Raw genomic sequence first — 18931 nt, 5'->3', positions numbered from 1 at the left:
AATAAGGACTAACAGCCTGATATAACTTGAGCCCGTGCAACACAGTTTCTGCATGAAGTCGATGAGAAAAATGTGGGCTCAGCAAGATCCCATGCTGAGAGGTCCTCATGGTCCTGGCTTGACCGAGATGCCACAGGTGGAACCAAGCCAGGATTATTTTTGCTGCCCTCTACGAGGCTAATTCAACTTCTACTAATTAATTTCCATGAAGATTAATTCTCAGTTAAAATGAGAAGAGGGATATAGCTTCTTTCAGGGATACAGGAACACAATGTCAAATTGCCACATTTTAATACGTAAAGGAAACTAAGTTCCTCTAATGCAAAGGTGTTTTTTTTCATAGTGAAAATTGCTACATGACAGAGAGACACTTAGATTTATATTTTACAGTGGATGGGCTGGAACTGACCCTGTTAGTCAGAAGAAACCCCAAACTACCTTTTAATTTTGCAGCTGGCAACAAATTGCTATGAAAGGCTCCTGGTTCTTAAACACCCAGGCTTTTAACTTTTAATGAATCCAAGTTTTCTGGATTGGTTCTTGTTCTTATCTAAAGACATGTATATATGGGTGTGTATATGTATACACGCAGGTATGGGTAGGTATGTGCGTGTGTACACACTCACACATTTACTACTGTTTTTCAACTTTTCACTCCTACGAAAGCCAGTGGGATATTCGAAACTTCAGAGACTGAAAAATGAGGTACAAACCCTTTCCATTGTCTGAAGGCTATTTCAAAACCTCTTAGAAAGACAGGGTGTTCTCTGCAAATGCCTCCGGTGGGATTTACCATGAAATTAAAGCGGTAAACAGTCTAGTGTGAGTGCTGCGTACCTTGCATTTACTGCATCAGGTTTCTTTCACCTAACACTTTTTAGCTGTTCTTCTTCCGTATTCCATTTCTTCTTAGAAATGCCATAATTTCATTGGTATCGGTAATATCACACTGCACCCTTGGCGTGCAGACGTGATACAGCTGAGCCAGCCGTTGTGCCCCACTCCATCCCTCAGGGCCTGCCCCACGGCACTGCTCCCTGCAACAGCCTCACCAGCGTGCCCGGCTGCATCCTGAGGCACCCCGACTTCCTAACCCATCTGAAAATAATCGCTGCGGATATCACGTTTACAGTTTTCTGCTCTGTTAATGAGTTCAGTAAATACACTGGGCAGCAAAATACATATCTTGCTAGGGGAAGGGACTGGACTATGCAGCCACAAACAGGGGGAAAACAGGGAGGGAATGGTAGAGGAGAGGAGGGAACGTGCTTGGCTCTGCCAGCAGCAATTAGAGCAGCTCAGCTATGCCGCCTAACCAGAGCTGAAGTCTCCACATTTTGTTCCCAGCTCCAAGTCAGAAGTAGTTAAGATTTGATTTCAGAACAGCACAAACAATGTACGTACAGAACTTTACAGATGTGAAAAGGTAATACATAATGAAAAGATAATACATAATGGAAAGATAATACATAATGTCCTTTGGGGAATACCAACACAGAGAGAAATTGAGAGGCACATTTAAAAAAAATCAAATGTAAAAAATACATAGTTTTGCTAGTGCCTAAGCTATTAAACAGGCAGCCCAGAACCAAGGTGGGGGGAGATACTCTGGTGCTGAGTGACCCTGTTCTGTGTGAATCACGCTGTAGCCCCAGTGCTGCGAAAGGCACCTTCCTCTAGGTAAAAGAACCGGGGAAGAAACAAGAAAATACAAGAAGGGCGGCCATGGGCAGCCTCTGCAGGTAAAGTGAGATGGAGAGAGAGCAAACCACTAACGACAGACGTGGCCAGTGGCAATGATTCTGCCTCTGCAACACTTTGGAGATGCAAGTGTTGTTGTTCTCCCCGTATTCTCCTCCCCACTGCCAGACGTAGAAAGCTAGAGTAATTCAGCAATGTGTTTATCTTTCCATTTTCTTTTCTGCCATAGTCTCCCGTATACTTGAGAGCTCTATTTCTAGCACTGCTCTGCTGTGGAGGGAAGAACTGAAGTGAGCACGCAGAAGGTGTGGATAGCAGCAAGCCTGCTGCCCCATTGCTGTTCTGAGAGGTAGAATTCAATACCATCAATTGGCATTTATTTCTTTTTAATTACTTGTACAGGGAGATGTTTTTCATGAAGCTGGACACGAGGGTACAGAACACATATCCCTGGAGTCCAGCTCTCCAACAGTGAGCTTATCACCTTAATCTGTTAACAAAATGAGCCCCAGAGCATCTTACAGGAGGCGCACATTAAAACAAGCCCACTGAATTCTTTTCTGGCTCCCCATCGACAGGCCAGGCTCTGCTATTCTCACTCATTTGTGTAATTTACCCTCCGAGCGGTTTCACTAATCGCGATTCATCTTCCTGAAACAGGACTGCAAGTAGCCTGGGGTAACTATCTGCACGAGGGGAAAAAAAAACGAATCCGGTCCTTTTTTCACCGTATCTGACAGCAAACCTGGATCTGTGCATTGAGTGCTGTGCGTTACGCTGAGCAGAGTGCTGTGATGGTGTGATGGGCTCTCAAGGAGGGAGCGAAGGGAGGAAGAAGAAGAGAGCCCAGTGATCTGAAGAGAGGCAGGGAGTGCCTGCACCTGGGCTGAGGAAAAGACGCCAGGACCTCGTGCGCTGCGCAGGCACAAACGGGAGAAAAGCGGAGAAGTTCCTGCAGAATAAACAACTTTTTTCCTGGTTTTTTTTTTTTTTTTTTTTCCTCGTCATTTAACGGGAGCCTGGCACGGGAGAGAGCAGCCAAAAGAGGGCGGAACTCCGCTCCCCTCAGACCCACCGAGGCCGGCACCCCGAGGCGGGGGGGATGCGCTGCGGGGCCGGGGCGGGCGGCCGGACACCGCGATGAGGGGCGCCGGGGGCTGCTGGAAGCGGCTGCGGCTCAGGGGCCGGCGGAGGAGCTCGGCCGCCGTCCTCCTGGCTTGGGCCGCCTGCTGGCTGGGGCTCAGCGCCTCGCTCCTCGCCCTCCTCCGCCGGGGAGCCTTCCCCGGGCGCTGCACGGACGAGAGCGGCCGCAGCATCCTGGCCAGGCTGGTAGGTGGAGGGGCAGGGTGGAGGGCGAGGGAGGGAGGGAGGGAGGAAAGGAGGATGCTCCCCGGCGCCGGGATCCCCGTCCTGGGGCAAAATGAGCAAAAAGCAGGTTTTAGGGTTTGCGCTGGGAGCGCTCGGGAGAAGAGGAGCAGCGTGGGTTAAGGCGCGCAGCGGGGTCTTGCTTCTTAATTCGGGCTTTTCGTGGTGCTGCTGGTGAGGGGGGAAGGGAGGAATGCTGCTGGCAGTGAGACAACGGGCAGCGAGCAAGAGCTGCCCCCCAAAATTTCCCTCGGTTCTGTCTGATAGAGGAGGAGCGATCGCAGGGATGGGGAGTGGTGCTGCGCTGGGTGCCAGGCTGCAGCCGGGGGGAAGGATCCTGCCCGTCCCTCTGCGAGGGCACGGGATGGTGGGGAGCCCCCGAGCTCCATCCACTACCATCAGAAACCAGAGCAAATGGATGGATGGAGACCTGGTGCTGGGTGCCTGGAGGAGACCTGGTGCTGGGTGCCAGGAGGAGACCTGGTGCTTTCCCTCGTGTTTGAAGAGGATTAGGCACAGCTGCAGAAGCCCAGGCAGAGCCAGATGTCAGGCACCAGCTTGGGAAGTTGTCTCCATTGGTGTGTGGGAAGCGTGGTCTGGAGGTTGTCTTCAGAAGGTCCTTCCAGAGGAACGGTAGCTGAGAGCGCCGCGTCCATCTGCTTGCTTCGGTGAGTCTCGGACGGTAGCACCAAGGTTTGTAACCGACAGGCTTCCCGAATGGCGTTAGAAAGGCACTGTCCTAGTGAAACAAGGAGCAAACAAGCTCGTATTCGTCAGCCCAGAAGTAGGTCTTTGTACACCTTTGCAGCACTGCGTGAGTTTTGCAGCTCTTCAAAAAGTGCAGTTGGTCGCGAAACAACCGGGTGGCTTTAGCCTCAAATCTTTCACAAAGCAAAGTCAACTTCCAAGGGAAACTATATTGCCGGTCCTCTGTAATGCATTCAGCAGGAGAGAAGATGAGGAATTATTTTAAACAAGTGGGTGACAATTGCATGGGTATATTCTCCTTCAGGTGGTATTTCTGAGAGTTTATTTCCCTCTCGTAAGTAAAATGTAGCTCTGTGTAGCTGTGTACTGCTCTGGGAAGGGCAGAGCAGCACGGTGTGTCTGACGGAGGCAGCTTTCAGCTCTCCCAAGGACCACTTGCTGTTCCCTAACACCACTCTCACCTTCTTTTATAACGAACAAACTAAATTGCGTAGTGATCAGTTTTGATTTTTCTCCCGAGAGTTCCATTAATTTTGCTGCCTCCCCAAACCTTGATTAGCATAGCATTTACATAGAAGAAGTACATGATTACAAGACAGGACTCGTTCTCAGGCCTGATTTACACACAAAGTGGCAGTGGTACAGCAAATTATTTAAATTGATATAAATTCTAGATAGAGTTTACATTAATTTAAACTTTTACATGAATTTAAACCCATCTTTTTTAACTTTTCTTGGTAAGTGAACTAAGGATATGAAAAATTACACGGCCAATTTAAACAGAAACAGATGAGTGAGTCCAAGCCTCAGTAATGCTGTGTTTTTGTGTCTGTCTCATCAACAGATCTCAAAGCGCAGCCATTAAATAGAGGTGTCAGTGTGACAGACCGTTTCTAGAAGACTTCTTTGGACTTTAATTCTCCTGTTTATCAGCAGTCATCGTGGTGCTATAAAATCTTGTATGGTGAAGTCTGCAGTTAGTGCCAAGTTTCCTGGGTTGGTAAATTATAAAGACAGCATCTTTTTGTTGCAGGGTAATCTGACTCACCTGGCTAAAAGTTTTCAGTCCACAAAAATGGGCTTTAATAAAGTAAAATACAAGCTAGTAGACCGGAGAGCAAAGCAGTAAAGGCTATGCCAACAGGATGGAAGACTGTCCTGTGAAACTGCGTGACTTTGGAAAGGATGTGGGGGTTAAATAATTGCTTCAGCATGAGCTACCAGTGCAGACTGTGCCTAAAAGGCTGATACGAGCTGTGACTGTACCCCAAAAGGAGAATTAGGGAAGGGCTGCTGCCTATCTGTGCAGCACTGGACCATGGCACTCGGTTCTGATGTTTATGCTTCTTAAGATCGGTGGGGGGAAATTAGAGAGAGAAATGGGGAGAGAATAAGAACACAAAAATGATGCAGGAGTTGAAAAAACAACTATTATAGTGAGAGGGCTGAGGAGCTAAGCTTACTCAGCCTATCATGCATATGGCAAAACATAAAACATAAGGTGGGCTGAAGTACTGAGGACATAAAGTTGGGGTCAGTCTTTGCTGGCCTTTGAGGTTGTAATGAACAGGAAAACGAGGACATTTTTAAAACCACTGAGTGAATTGCAACTCACTGTATTCTGTGAGTAGAGAAACCCTCGAAAGTTGTTCAAACTGCTCTGCTGCTTTTTTTTATTAGTTGAGGAAATCTTTCTGAGATTCTTGCTTGCATTGGTGACCAAGAGAGAATGTTATTTCTTTAGGGCCAATCTGTATTTCATCACTGTGAGCGTAGGAACTCCTTGGGCAATTTATGTTTGCAGAACACTGCCCAGGTTCAGTGTAAGAAGAATCACATTCAGAGACTGTTTGTCAGATACTGGTTGAAATGGAACAGGAGACAAGTCCCAAACGGCAGCCAGTTCAAAAATGACTCAGCTCCTATGCCTGCGACATGTGAGACTATTTTTTCCATGACTTTTCCTCATTAATGCCATTAATAATGACATGATGGCAGCACAAGAAAACAGGCTGCATGTTCACATGCTTGACTGCAGGTCTTCTGGGCATGGCTTCTTCTAGACGTACACGCCTATGGGCCCTCCAAGAGTGAATGTGGTCGATAAAGGACCACAGTAAGACTGTCCACAGGGGCAAGGGTTCACCCATGTGGACGCAATTACAGGACTGCGCCCTAGTTCTCTTAATGTAGCGGAACAAGGATTAAGTTGTGGTTTTCTCAGTAGGAGAGCAAGGATTTTAAGTGTAATTATATTTAAGCTCCAAAACAAAACGAAAAAAAAAATCTTTCTGCTTGTTATCTTTTCTAAAATTGCCTGGCGTTCCAGGCAGCAAGAGCTGCTAAACTGCTTCCGCTGAGAAAATTACATTTCCTACTTAAAAAGGTAAAATACATTTGTATTGCATTCATAGGAGCAGATTTTCAAAAGCAAGGTCATTGATCTGTGTGCTCTGAAGTCCATGGGCAGCCCAGTGAATCTGCTTGACCGTGCTGATGCAGATGTGGATGCAGATGTGTGCATCACACACGTGCACCCCCTGGACTCAGGGTCGGGACATTCATGCCAGAGTTTGCCTTCGTGGCTCCCCTTGCTGGCACTGAATATTTTCTTTCGGGCTGTGAGAACATTGCTTTATGCCTGTCTGACCAGCCCTTGGTGAGCCGTTTCAGCCAATTTAGCTGAAAATTTAGCTAAGTTAACCCTTTCCTGCACCATTCCTGGATTTTAGATTTAATCCCATGCCCGCTCCCTGGTGTGTTTTCAAACTCTGGTCTTGGAATATTGCCTGGCATCAGAATGCATTCCCCTGGTGCACACCTCAAAGGCTCTTCTAAGGAAATGCATCCCTTGAATTTTATGCTCGTGTTTCCTCTTTATGTAGCAGCAAGGCACAAACGAGGCAGGGTTAGGCAGACGTTGCAAGTACTCCACATGCAGTGGGAGCTGCCAGCTCGCTTAAACGAAAGCTCAAATGCCAGAAAGCAAGGAAGGAGGCTGACACTGTCAAGCCTCCTCCCAGCTGTTTGGCTTCCTACACCACCACGGTCTGTTCCCCTTCCACCAGAGAGCGGTGATCACCCCTCTGCCGATTCCCCCAAAGCAGTCCCTGCAGCTGCACTTCTGAATGCCCTCAGGAATATAGCAACTGCCTACACTCTTGGACGCGATGGTATGGAAACAATTACGGGTTGAGGGAAGGCCTGGTGAGGGAATCCTTGCAGTTTTCTTATGAATTTACAGTGGCCACTTAACTATCAAGCAGAAAAGTAATAGTGTCATAAAGCATGTACAAATTTAAAATTTCTGAAAGTTCTTGGTCCAAGAGGTACCAAGTACAACCTCTTTGCTTCCAGGCACTGCAGAGGGAGGTTCTTGCAGCTTCCTTCAGGGCATCTCGAGCACAAGGCTGACACATGCAGGACTGCTGAGGGTCCCAGAGATCCAGCTACCCATCCACAGCTGTAGTTTAAGTGGGGATGTCTAAGTTACACTGTGCTGAACCTTCCAGAGAAGTCCTGAATTATATAAGAATTTATCTCTGTGCTTTAAATTGTTGAAGCCCAGAATCATATAGCATGTATAGCACGTATAAGCGCATGATATGAGACAGATGTGCTCATATAGCACAACTAAGTGTGTTGAAATTTTGTCCCACTGAATTCCTGTGTGGCGAAAACTTAAGAGTAACTGGTCATCCGGTCCATTTCCTTGTCTGGAACAAGGCCTGCCCTTCCCCATCCCAAGAACTCCTGTTTTGAAGCAAGACTCCCCCCTAGCAGGAGGTCTCCAGGGACTTCTGAAAAGCTGCACAATCACCCATCAGGTACGGCAGGGGTGTGTTTGTGCTATGAGAGCTGCTGCAGCTCTCTTGAGCTTAGAACTGAGTCTCTACGTTTCTCCTGAGTGGTCCATGGGCATGTGGTCCTGCTATGGTTATTCTTCTCTTTCGCTCCAGTGTCTTGACTACAGCAGCGGAGCCCTGACCGGCGACCTCTGTGAGGACCTGTGCGTGGCACAGAAGCTGGTGTACAAACACTGCCTGTACTACGACAGAGGGAAGAAGGTGATCCAGGCTGACTGGAGAGGCCAGCCCATCATCCTGAAATCCAAAAAGGAAATCTTCTCCAGCTACCAGCATCTCAGCATGCTAGAGGAGGTGGAAACGCAGGATATCACCGAAACGGAGCTCCTGCTGATGGCAGCCTTGGAGGTCAAAAATGTTCTGGGTCTGGAACTGTCCAACAACACCATGGGGCCCCTGTGGACAAGGAAGAAGGGACCCCATTGGAAAGCACAGGTGGCCAGCATGTGGTCCTTGCTCCAGCAGGAGGAATATATCTTCTTCAGTTTGCTGCAGGACTTCAGCAAACATGTGCTGCGAATTATTGGCTCTTGTGGACACTTCTATGCCGTGGAGTATCTCACAGCTGGACACGCCTGGCACAAAACTCTTTTTCCCTTGGAAGACATGGTTGGTCCCTCCCTCACTGGCCACAGAAGCAGAGTGAGAGCCATCATTGACATCGCACTCAGCTTTCTGGACATGGTGCAGCATTTCGATAATGATTTCTCTCACCGACTTCACCTGTGTGACATCAAACCAGAAAACTTTGCTATCAGGCACGATCTCACGGTAAGCTGGGGCTTTGGGGCTGCGTTGCAGCATTTTCAGGTCAAGTTCTAGGCTGGAAGGGGCTGTGTAAAAATGACAGTTCTCTCCTCATACAGTTTTTGGCCAAGCTTTTGCAAAACAAACGCATTTTAAAAGTGACAGGGGAGCCTTATTACTACTTTTTGTCATCATAATATGTGCAGCCACATCTCAGAGCACTAGATCCTGCTGCTTGTTTTGGGGGCTGTTTATTCGGTTCTGATTTGTTTCACCTGCTCAAAGGTACTGACACTGACGGGGTCGTATCCTTTGGACGTGGTGAGGGATGCCTCCCGAAGGCAAGGGGATCTCAAAATCTGTAAATGAAGCTGTAACCTGAGTCCTGGCAATTATTCCTGGCAGCGATGCTGAAAGGAAAGCTGTTAGAGCCTGAACACTAAGGCTGGATTCTCTGGCCTGACACAAGGGGAACTCCCCGCATACAAGCGTACACATCGTTTTGCTTTAGTGTTCAGATTATCCAATCTGGAAATGATTCGAGGATGGTGAAAAGAAACTCCCCGGTACTGTTGCTGTTTGACTTTCCCTTGTACAGCTGTAACTCAGAAGCGGATAACTGTAAATGTTTTCTAAGGGGTGATATAGCTCACCACCATATTGCTGAATATGCATTCAGTCTGCGGACAGAAATTCCACGGGTTTCAGTGGGAATTGTGTGTATGGACTGGAGCCACCGCGTAGTAAGCTTTTGAACCAGACTCGCAGTTTCCAGTGACGTCGGTGGAGTTTCTGCACTCCGAGTGCATAAAAAGTGTTGTCAGGAGCTCGAATGCTATTATCAGCACTCACGGACACTCCAATCTTCAGAGCACTAGATAAACATTGCCTAAGCTTATAGCCATTAAGAGCAATTAGAGTGCTTCCCCTTCGCCTTCCCTTCACTTACGTTGTTTATTCAGGTGCAATACAGCAGCAGAACAGGGAATGGTTGGGGAGGTGTAGCAAGAAACTAAGAAAAGCATAACAGTATTTAGGCAAAGTGGGATCTGACAGAGGTTCTTCAAGGCAGGCTTGCCCATCCTTTTCAGCTCTGCAGGCTGTAACTGCACATGGCTGAGCACACGCTAGAACATCTGCTTTGCTGCCTACTTAGAGGAAAATGATTGCACTTAGGAGAAGAGAAAGGATATTTGATGTGTCCTCCATTACCAGTCCCTTTGGTGAGGCTTGGTTTTCCAGGAATCTCTCATGACTTCTGGGGTCCAAAGAGACAGCAGTCACCTCCTGGTATACAAAAGCCATCTAATTTAGTATTTTCTAGGAAAAACAATTACAAAAAGAAAAACAATAAAATAAAAGAGCTGCTGCTCACGCACGGGTCTCCCAGTTGTACATTAGGTACAGGTCATTATGTGATGGTATCTCCAGCTGTCACCCCCGTGGACTGAGAGGCAGGAGATGCCTACAGCCAGAAAGCTGAGGGGGGAACAGAGATAGCTTCTGATGGCTGACTGTGGGAGGAGGCTGAGAAGCAGGAACTCTAGGCTTCTTTGTCAGTCGTCTCCAGAATGGGGACACAGCAAAGGCAGCTTCTCTTCTGTTCCACATCCGTTTTAAGCAATTTTTTGCATGCTTGTTTTTCATACTCTCTACAGGATAAGAATAAAACCCCATAATAGTAGTGCTATCACTCATCCCAGTAATGATACTGCTAACACCCGAAGAAATGTGCCAGGAGCGCAACAGTTTGAGAATTGTTTTCAGCTGATGGGGACGGCTCTCCAGCCCTTGCTCCAGCCTTCACATGCTGTTCCTGCAGTGTATGGGTGTAGAGATCGCTGCCTTGGTGGCTCATCCAGAATAATTTTAAGATGCCACGGAGCTATGTGAGGGGCAGAATTGGAAGAAGGTCTGGGTGAATAGGCAGTGTTCAGGGAGAGTTGCTTATTTTACCAGCACCTCAGAGCTAGAAAGATTGCTGCACCTTCGACATAGCTCTAAATCAGGTCAGGAGCTAAGCTGGTTCCTTCCTGCATTTCCTTAGGACTCAATACCTTCATCACAATTTCCAGTCATTACAAAATCAAGATGTAGCTGTTTACATGTTGTGTCACCCAAATCTATCTGTAGAGCATCTGGTTGGATGCCCAAGCATTTTTGTAACAGATGAACTTCAGTGAAACAACTGAACCCTTTGGCAGCTGCATATTTGAGAACTAGGGCTCTTTTTTTTTTTTTTTTTTCCTCCTTGTTGTCAAAAAGGAAAGATTGTCAAAGGTGCTCAGTGCTGGCAGAGACCTACGGGAAGCTGGTGCAGTGACCATAGGACGGGGAAAATGCTTCACCGGTTTACTGTCTCTTTGCCTTGCTACAAGAATCTCCAAAGAAGTTCATATCAAATCTAAAGAATGTTTAAGGAAGTAAAGAAAAAAAAAAGAACAAAAACTGCCTTTCCAAATGTGTGAAATTCCCTAGGCCATTTCATGATTATCAAGCTCTCCAAGAAGCTTAAAAATACATGAGTTTTTAAGCTATGCCTCATCTCTTTAAGATTTCCCCTGGGGGGCAAGGGAGAAAGAAAAAAAAAAAAAAAGAAAAAAGAAGAATAAAATGAAGATTAGATGTTCCTCTTTTGCCTGTGGAAGGTTTGCTTGGCCTTCTACCAGACCAGACGTCTTTAGCTGCTGGGGTTGATCCAGCTGATGCTCCAGCCACACAGTTCAGCTTCCCGTGTAACTTTGGAAGGTTGAATCTCAAAAATAAGACTGTCTTTTGGACCCAGTTAACTGTGCTTTGCCCAGGTCCCTGTAAAAAGTATTTTAGCCCCTATGAGAGTCTCTGAGTCAAGGTTCTGAGTGTTAAGTGTTAAACATGGCTCTGAAGGCGTGCTGGTGGCTGCGTTCATTGCACTGAAGGGAGACTGTGTTCACCCAGAGCTTGTCTCTGGGCAGCTGCCACCCCATTACCAGCTTCCCTTCTTCCCCTGATTACTTCTGTGATTTTTTGCAGTGAAGCATTCATGGGTGAAGTGACACTGACAGAAACTGAGCCTGCAGCCATTCAGTCTCAGAGTGGTTTCAAATCCAGCACAGGCAGCAGGTATCCAGACCTCTTTGTGCTGCACAGTCAGTGCTTTGCAAGCCTCGTATCAGGGTGAGAAAACTGATTGATCCCTTCAGTCCTTATATTTTCCACTGAGAGCAGACTAGGCTCTGTTATGGACCTTTTACTTCTGGACAGGCAGAGCAAGGTCCTCACACAATAAATGACAATAACTGCAGCAAGCACTCCCAACTTTCAGCAGCCTCAGGGATCCGCTTCTACAGCTGCACAGGTACAGCTGGATGCAATGGCAGGTTTGGAGGAGCCGTACCAGGGGCAGGTACTCCTGTGCATCGCAGCGCTCCTCTCCACAGCAGCGAAGTTTAGTCTGAAAGGTGAATTGCGAAACGAGACCATCTGGCCTGCGGGTAATTTGCAGCATCATATAATTAAAAGGTTGAGTTGCCATCTGCATAAACTGCAACAACAAGTTAATCAATCTTCAAGGTGGATAGTCCTGGTTTAAGGCAAATCAATCCAGTTGACCTCAGGGATGCATACTGTCCGCATATAATTTTCCCTTTCCTGCTGTGGTAAGCACTGGCTGCTTTTGTTTAAGAATTGGTATTCATTAGACCACTGCTGCTCGGTTACGCTAAAGAAAGCCTTTTCATTGAGATTCTGGTTCACCACAGGCACATGATCTCAGAACAACATTTCCAACAGAAAGGAGCAAAGGAATGCTTGCTCAGCCCTGTCCACAGTCTATGCTGTGCTGGTTTTGATGGGTTGTCTTGATCCACAGGTGGTGGCCATCGATGTGGATATGGCCTTTTTTGAGCCCAAAATGAGGGACATCCTCGAACAGAACTGCACAGGAGATGACGACTGTAATTTTTTTGATTGCTTTTCAAAATGCAATCTGAAAATCAGAAAATGTGGAGCACAGAGAGCCAATAACAACTTGCAAGTGAGTAGACACAGCTGCTTTATGCATCCATTTCTTTTACAATCACATTGACTATAAAACGTCTGGTATGTACGATGACACCGTGCAGTGCAGATGGACACGTTTTTAAATGTGGCCACATGAGTGCCAGTCCCATTCAGAAATCCCATCTTGGGGCAGACAGACCTTTATATTCACTAGCATTTATTTGCTGTGTTTTCATGTAGCAGCTACAGAAGTTGTTTGCCCAGTGCCTCACGTGTGAGGAGAGGCAGGAGCAGGGCGTTAGCATTACTGCCTCCACTAACAGTGAAGTCAAGGCTGTCTACCTGTAAGCAGGAGGCTGTGGCTGCTGTTCTCCACTCTCCAGACATAGTATGGAGATGGAACAGAGAAAGGGGTCCGTGGGTTTCCTGGCCTTGGATTGAGGTGTCCTACAACTCACCCAAATGGTGCTGCTGGGATGTGCTCGCTCAGCACAGAGGCTGGGGGGCACAGCTCGGCTGCACTTTGCTTCCCAGCCTTCCCATCCTCACCACTTGTTATGCAGAAGAGCAAGAGCAGCCTGAGCAGAAGGGAGATTCCTCAGCTAGAGAACAGCCTCTGTACAAACTCCTTTTCTTTATCTTCCTCTTTGAATGGCTGAAGGCATTTTGGATTCAGCTGCTACAAGAGTAGAGACATTTTGCTTCAGTCCCGGGGAAGCGGCAGCGCATTAGTTAGTTACAGCTCCTGCAAGACAGCAATCTGCTCTTTTTCCTCAGGTCATCTGTGACAAAATATTCCGCCGATGGTTTTCTCCCAGCCTCAGAGGGCCGCTGGTTTCCTTCCCCCTGCAGCCGCAGCTGCAGAAAACTGTGCAGGAGTGTGCAGAGCTGGGGCGTGTGGATGCTGCGGCGCACCAGAGACCCCTGAATTCTCTCTCCGAATTGTACCACCTGCTTCGGGTCAGTCAGCGAGAACTGCTGAGGGCAGAGTAGACACAAAAGGCACAACTGCGAAGGCCACAGCACAGCCGGTGCTAAGGGACACCGCGTGCGAGGCAGCCTGTGTTTTCTGTCCCCCGCCTTCACCCCTCCTGCCCACTGCGTTACATTCACGGTGTGCAGATTGGTTTTCTGCTGTGCAAATGAAATTCATGGCTGCAGGTGCAGCACGTCTTGTTAATATCCTTTGAAGTGTGAAATTGTTTTACATTACCTGATTCCACTCTTGCTTATTTTCCCGAGCTAGTGCTAGTGCATCTGTCTGAATGCTGGGCATCCACTCACGTGTGGGTGGTGCTCTGAAAACGCAAACAGTAAGTGCAGCACATCTAATATCAATAATTAACACAGTGGGTGGTTGGGTGTGGAGAAACATGTGCATGATGTTTATTTTTATTTCACTGTAGAATAAAGATTTTAAAAGCGAGGACAGAGTCTTCTGTATTAAAAAAAAAAAAAAAGTTCAAGTGGGGAAATGCATTGTTACGTGTGAAGGGCTGCTTTTGTACAAAGCACTCCTTTCTGATGTCCCCAAATGCATTTTCTCTTGTGTGCTGTATTACTTGTGCCATAGCTATTTTTCTGGGGAGAAATTATATGAGAATGGGAGAAATTACGTACTCAGGGCTTTTCTAGAGCAAAATAATTACTCCCATGTTTAGTTCCCATGTGGATACTCATATTCTGCAGTGGAGAAGTATGAATAGTCCCACTGAATTTTACCACGTGAACAAACCCTCAGGCACTTGAACATCAGAGCACTTGATAAGAGGCACTAGTTTGCCAGAGAGCAGAATTACCCAGGAATGCCAACAATCTGTCCTTTGCACTGAACAGAACAATACTGAGACCCTGTGATTTCTTATGCAGTATTTTTTTTAATGAACAAAAGGAAAATTTCAGAAGAATTTCTGATCTTGCAATTGGTTACAAAAATAAAGGTTCCTAGATTTGTTAAAAATCATTAACTTTTCCTTTAAAATTTCATAGCAGCGTCTGGAGAACCTAACACACAGGTGCAGAAGACAGTGTATATTTAGTCTCAGTATTGGGTAATACACCCTTGAGCTCTTTTTGGCATGAAGACCTTAAAAACCCCACAAACAAAAACAAACCAACAGCCTGTGACAGCCCTCAGCTCAGAAGGACTCTTCAATGTTAAAACTGACCTTACTGTTTTGTGGATGTGAGACGTGTAGCAATGCCTAACCTCTTTTATCTTTATATCCCTCAGCATTATGATGGTCCTGAAGCCTGGGAGCACTAATTCTACATAAACTTTCTATTTCTGGGCAGCAGTAGTTCTTCACAGTGATGTTCCTGAAGTGACTGCCTGTGACCAGAAAAATGTGAGCTGTTTAGGAGGACTTGATACTTAACCAAAACTAGCTCAAATTTTCAAACTGGCATTAGTAAAAACAAACAACAAAACCATTTCTTGCAATAAAATACTGTAATTTTAAAAACCACTCAAGTACTGAAAAAGCTTATAGAGAGTAGAAGATCATCTGCCTTGCTTGGGGCTGTACTGAAAGGAAACAGCTGCCCGGCCAGAACTAGAACCAGAGCTCCTGACGCATCAGGTTGTGTTCAGCCCACACTTCTCCTCTAACCTGGGAGACAAACAATGTTTCACTATTTTAAGATCACCCTTTGCAAAAGCAGGAAAACAAAACGGAATAAGAAGAAACCTGAGTTCCACAGAAAGTCCTGTTACAAAGCTGTGAAACTGATAGAGGAGAAAATGTTTAAGGATAGAATTAGGTTGTGGGAAAGGGCTGGGGACAGATGAAGTATCTCAGAATCACAGAATTATAGAGTCACAGAATATCCTGAGTTGGAAGGAACCAACAAGCGTCACTGAGTCCAACTCCTGGGTCTGCACAGGACCACCCAAGGTAGAGAGAAGATGAGCAAAAAGAGACAAGGAAGAAACAGGAAAAAATAAGTCTCACTTCGTGAAGACTTCGTTTATGTTTCAGTTTGTTTAAGTTTGAATAAACTGGCTTTTAGTCTGGGGAAGAAAAGACTGGGTGAGGCTGCACCTCAAGTGCTGTGTTCAGCTTTGGGCCCCTCAGTACAAGAAGGACATCGAGGCCCTAGAACATGTCCAGAGAAAGGCTACGAAGCTGGTGAAGGGCCTGGGACACAAGTCCTGTGAGGAGCAGCTGAGGGAACTGGGGTTGTTGTGTCTGGAGAAGAGGAGGCTCAGGGTAGACCTTATTGCTCTCTACAGCTACCTGAAAGGAAGGTGTGGGGAGTTGTGGGTCAGCCTCTTCTCACAGATAACTAGCAATAAGACTAGAGGGAATGGCCTCAGGCTGCACCAGGGGAGGTTCAGGTTGGAAATGAGGAGACATTTCATCTCAGAAAGAGCAGTCAGGCACTGGGACGGGTTGCCCAGGGAAGTGGTGGAGTCACCGTCCCTGGGGGTGTTCAAGGAAAGGTTGGAGCTGGTGCTTGGGGACATGGGTTAGTGGGTGACATTGGTGGTAGGTGGATGGTTGGACCAGATGGCCTTGGAGGTCTTTTCCAACCTTAATGATTCTATGATTCTATGATTACTTCCCCATTTCCCTGATCCTGTTAATCATTTCCTCCTTCCCAAGCCTACCGTAAGGGAAAAGGATGCATAATGCAGACACTTGATGCTTTGTAGCAGTGTTGCACTCCACCATGGCAGGGTTCCCCTTCCCAATTTCACACTTACATTTCAGTCATGTCAAATTTCTACTGGCTGTGATGTTTCAGTTTTAAAATGGGAGGGGGGAAAGAGGATGTAGTGAAATGAAACATGGTGGCAGCAAAATGCAGGTGGAATGTCACTCCATTCAGAAGATCCTTCTTCTTGGTGGGATTTAGGAAGGGAAACTGCCTATGAGAGCTTTCTCCAAACCCTCTGTGGTTTAGCTGCAGCCACCTCCACCTGAGAGGGACTTCCGACCCCCATGCCACGCACTTTCCCAGATCATTAAGTTTCATTTCTTCTTTTCATGATACAGAGAGCAATTCTAATGAACACTGCCTCAGAAACCTCTCAGTAATAACACAATAGGATTATTTGTATGTGGCTGGGTTGTGAGGGTGCGTATCACTTACGCAGCCAGTTCTTTGGTGAAGGGGGAGACGAGGCGAAGCTTAAGAGATTGTGTGAACCCAGGGCTTGACCCTCCACTGTCCCGTGCACCTTGCAAAGTCACTGAAACCTGGGGAATGGGAGAGAAAACCGCTGCCACTGAAGTCAATGAAAAATTCCAACTAGTTTAGCAAAGGTACCAGTGACCAAAACAGGAATAAAAGAGCATAGTTCCTTTTTCTCCTTATGACAGAAAGAAAACGAAGACACTGGTTTAGTCCCATTTACCTGAAAGAGGCAGATGCAAACTACAACCATTTGAGAATGCACTATTTTACACCCATATTTTAAGGCAAAAATGAAGAATCATTAGCCCAGTGCTCCCTTCTGACAAAGCCCATTTCAAGCTGCCTTGGCAGCAGTGGCTACCAAAGCCAGCCCTGGCATAAAGAGATAACCAGCTGGCATGCACTTGGAGGTTTGGCCAGGCCAGATGGGCGCTGAATGGAAGTCCTGCCTGCTGCTGGGCCTTGGCTGCTGGCACAGTCTGTGGCAATGCAATAGCCAGCGCGGACAGCTGGGAAACGCTTCGCTGAAACATTTCTGGGGTACCGGCAGAAAATGAAACTTTGTCAAAAATGATATCACACCCTACAGGAGTTTAATAAATAACAATGATGTTTTAAAATCAATTTTGAAGGTATCCAATATATTCAGTTTTCACAGTTTAAGTGGAAAAGTCTAAATTATTTTCTTAATTTTCGTTAATTCACGCTGAAAAGAGTTGCAGAGCAGAAAGATGAAGGTAGAGATTAATTACAACTTAAACAAAAATAAGTTCTGACTGCTCTATGCAATGAAGCTTTTTAGTACCTTCCATGTCTTCTAATGTTTACTTCTTATCTGAGTTCAGATGAGAAATTTTATGAAAGCTCAAAATTCTTTGTGGAGGTTTTTTCACCCATCCCCAGTGGTCAGGTCTGGAAAAGAGGAGGTCCACAAATAGCTTTTTAAGTCACCTTTGCTTCCCACTTCATTTCTGCATACGGTTTATGACGTTAATTTGGGCTGCAATGGTTTCTGCTTGGTTTCTCTCACTGTCTCCAAAGCAGCTACGTCTCCATACAAAAAATAGGTCCTCTTACATAGGCTCACTAATAGCATTTGGCTGTACTGGAAATGGCCACTCAGCCCAAGTCTGTTCCCTTTAAATTGATCTCCGCCCCACCTCTTTGCCTGGTCAGTCTGTTCCTGAATCCTTTCCTCACTATAAAAGTGGCACTACCTCTTAATTCATTTGTACCACTTGCTGCGTTACTGCCTTACTCAGCAATTTCCTCACGTATTTATGGCTCTCTGTGAAACAGGAATGACATTAAGTCATTGTTTATTCCTTCTTTGCATCTCCGTTAACAGCCGGTGTTTCAGCTCTGCAATAACCTAAATACACTATCTGCTCCCACAGTTTACAAGAGGTGAGCACGGCTGGAAGTCCACTTCCTAGCCCACTTGCCCCAAAGGGTTTCCATGGTCTCCCTTGTGCTTTTGGGGTCGACATAAGGGTGACTACCCCAGGACAGCAGGTCATCACTATAGCCAGTTTTTCGTATAAAGGCTGCCGACTCCCTAGTGTGAGTTCACTGAACCCCCTCCACTGATAGCGTTCAGATACATTGCGTGAGGCAGCAGTAGATACAAAAACAGTTATTTGGGACAGGGGGAGAAGAGAGGGAAGCGTTTATTTTCTTTTGATTAGAAATACTGAAAAAAACAATTGCTACAGGTGAGAAATGGGATCAGGAGGTTGAAGGACTTAGGGACTCCTCACGGATTTTTCTTTTTCCTTGGTTGAAAGTGTGGACCCCAAATGCCCTTTTCATTTCTTTTGTAATTATTATATTTTTAAAGGAATTAAAGCCATATACCATGCCACCTGTCTCTCAGCAGTTCATACTGAGGTATGCAATGGGTAGGAGAGTGATAAATTGCAGCTTTTAATGAGTATCAGGCTGGGACATCAGAGCCTTGTGCTTCTAATAACATCTGGACACCCAACTCTAAAAAAAAAACAGAACCGGTATCAGTGGAAGCATGCAATCAGCTCAGCAACCTAGGCAGATGCTGTCAGAAGCCGAGAGCAGTCAAATGATGAAATCCATCTGCTGGGGCTGATCCGCAGTGTATTCAAGCAATAAGCAGTCACACGCCAGGAGCCGCTGGCACTGTCACCTTTCCAGATCCTCAGTGAGACCAGGAGAAAGGCTTGCACTTTGATTAGGCTTTCAGTGGCAGAAAAAGGCTGAAACATGTAGGGAATGGAAGAACGAGTTGTTTGGAAAATGAAAATCCAGGACAACTAAGCTCAGAACCAAAGCTAATAAGAGACCCTGTCCTGAAAAATCAGAGAACATCAAGAAATTGGTTGTGAAAAAAAAATAAAATAAAATATCCCAAACACTCCGACTGTATTTCTTTAAAATATAAAGAA

General features: G+C 46.3%; 1 protein-coding gene across 1 annotated transcript; it reads left to right on the top strand.

Annotated features, from left to right (window-relative positions):
* Positions 1 to 2535: 2535 nt before the first annotated feature.
* On the top strand, positions 2536 to 13794 carry DIPK1C (divergent protein kinase domain 1C). Its single transcript, XM_083824357.1, has 4 exons — positions 2536 to 3030; positions 7734 to 8411; positions 12238 to 12402; positions 13146 to 13794. The coding sequence occupies exons 1-4, from the start codon at positions 2842 to 2844 to the stop codon at positions 13359 to 13361; spliced, it is 1248 nt and encodes a 415-aa protein (XP_083680483.1). The 5' UTR covers positions 2536 to 2841; the 3' UTR covers positions 13362 to 13794.
* The last annotated feature ends 5137 nt before the right edge of the window (positions 13795 to 18931 follow it).

Source organism: Anser anser (genome assembly GCF_964211835.1).
Source record: "Anser anser genome assembly, chromosome: 2".
In the NCBI taxonomy this organism is placed as follows: Eukaryota; Metazoa; Chordata; class Aves; order Anseriformes; family Anatidae; genus Anser; species Anser anser.
This window is presented reverse-complemented; position numbering and strand designations above follow the sequence as displayed.

Coding starts and splice junctions, on each gene's coding strand:
- DIPK1C (XM_083824357.1), top strand. CDS start 2,842: ATGAGGGGCGCCGGGGGCTGCTGGAAGCGGCTGCGGCTCAGGGGCCGG. Junction 3,031..7,733: donor GCAGCATCCTGGCCAGGCTG/GTAGGTGGAGGG, acceptor CTTTCGCTCCAG/TGTCTTGACTACAGCAGCGG. Junction 8,412..12,237: donor CTATCAGGCACGATCTCACG/GTAAGCTGGGGC, acceptor CTTGATCCACAG/GTGGTGGCCATCGATGTGGA.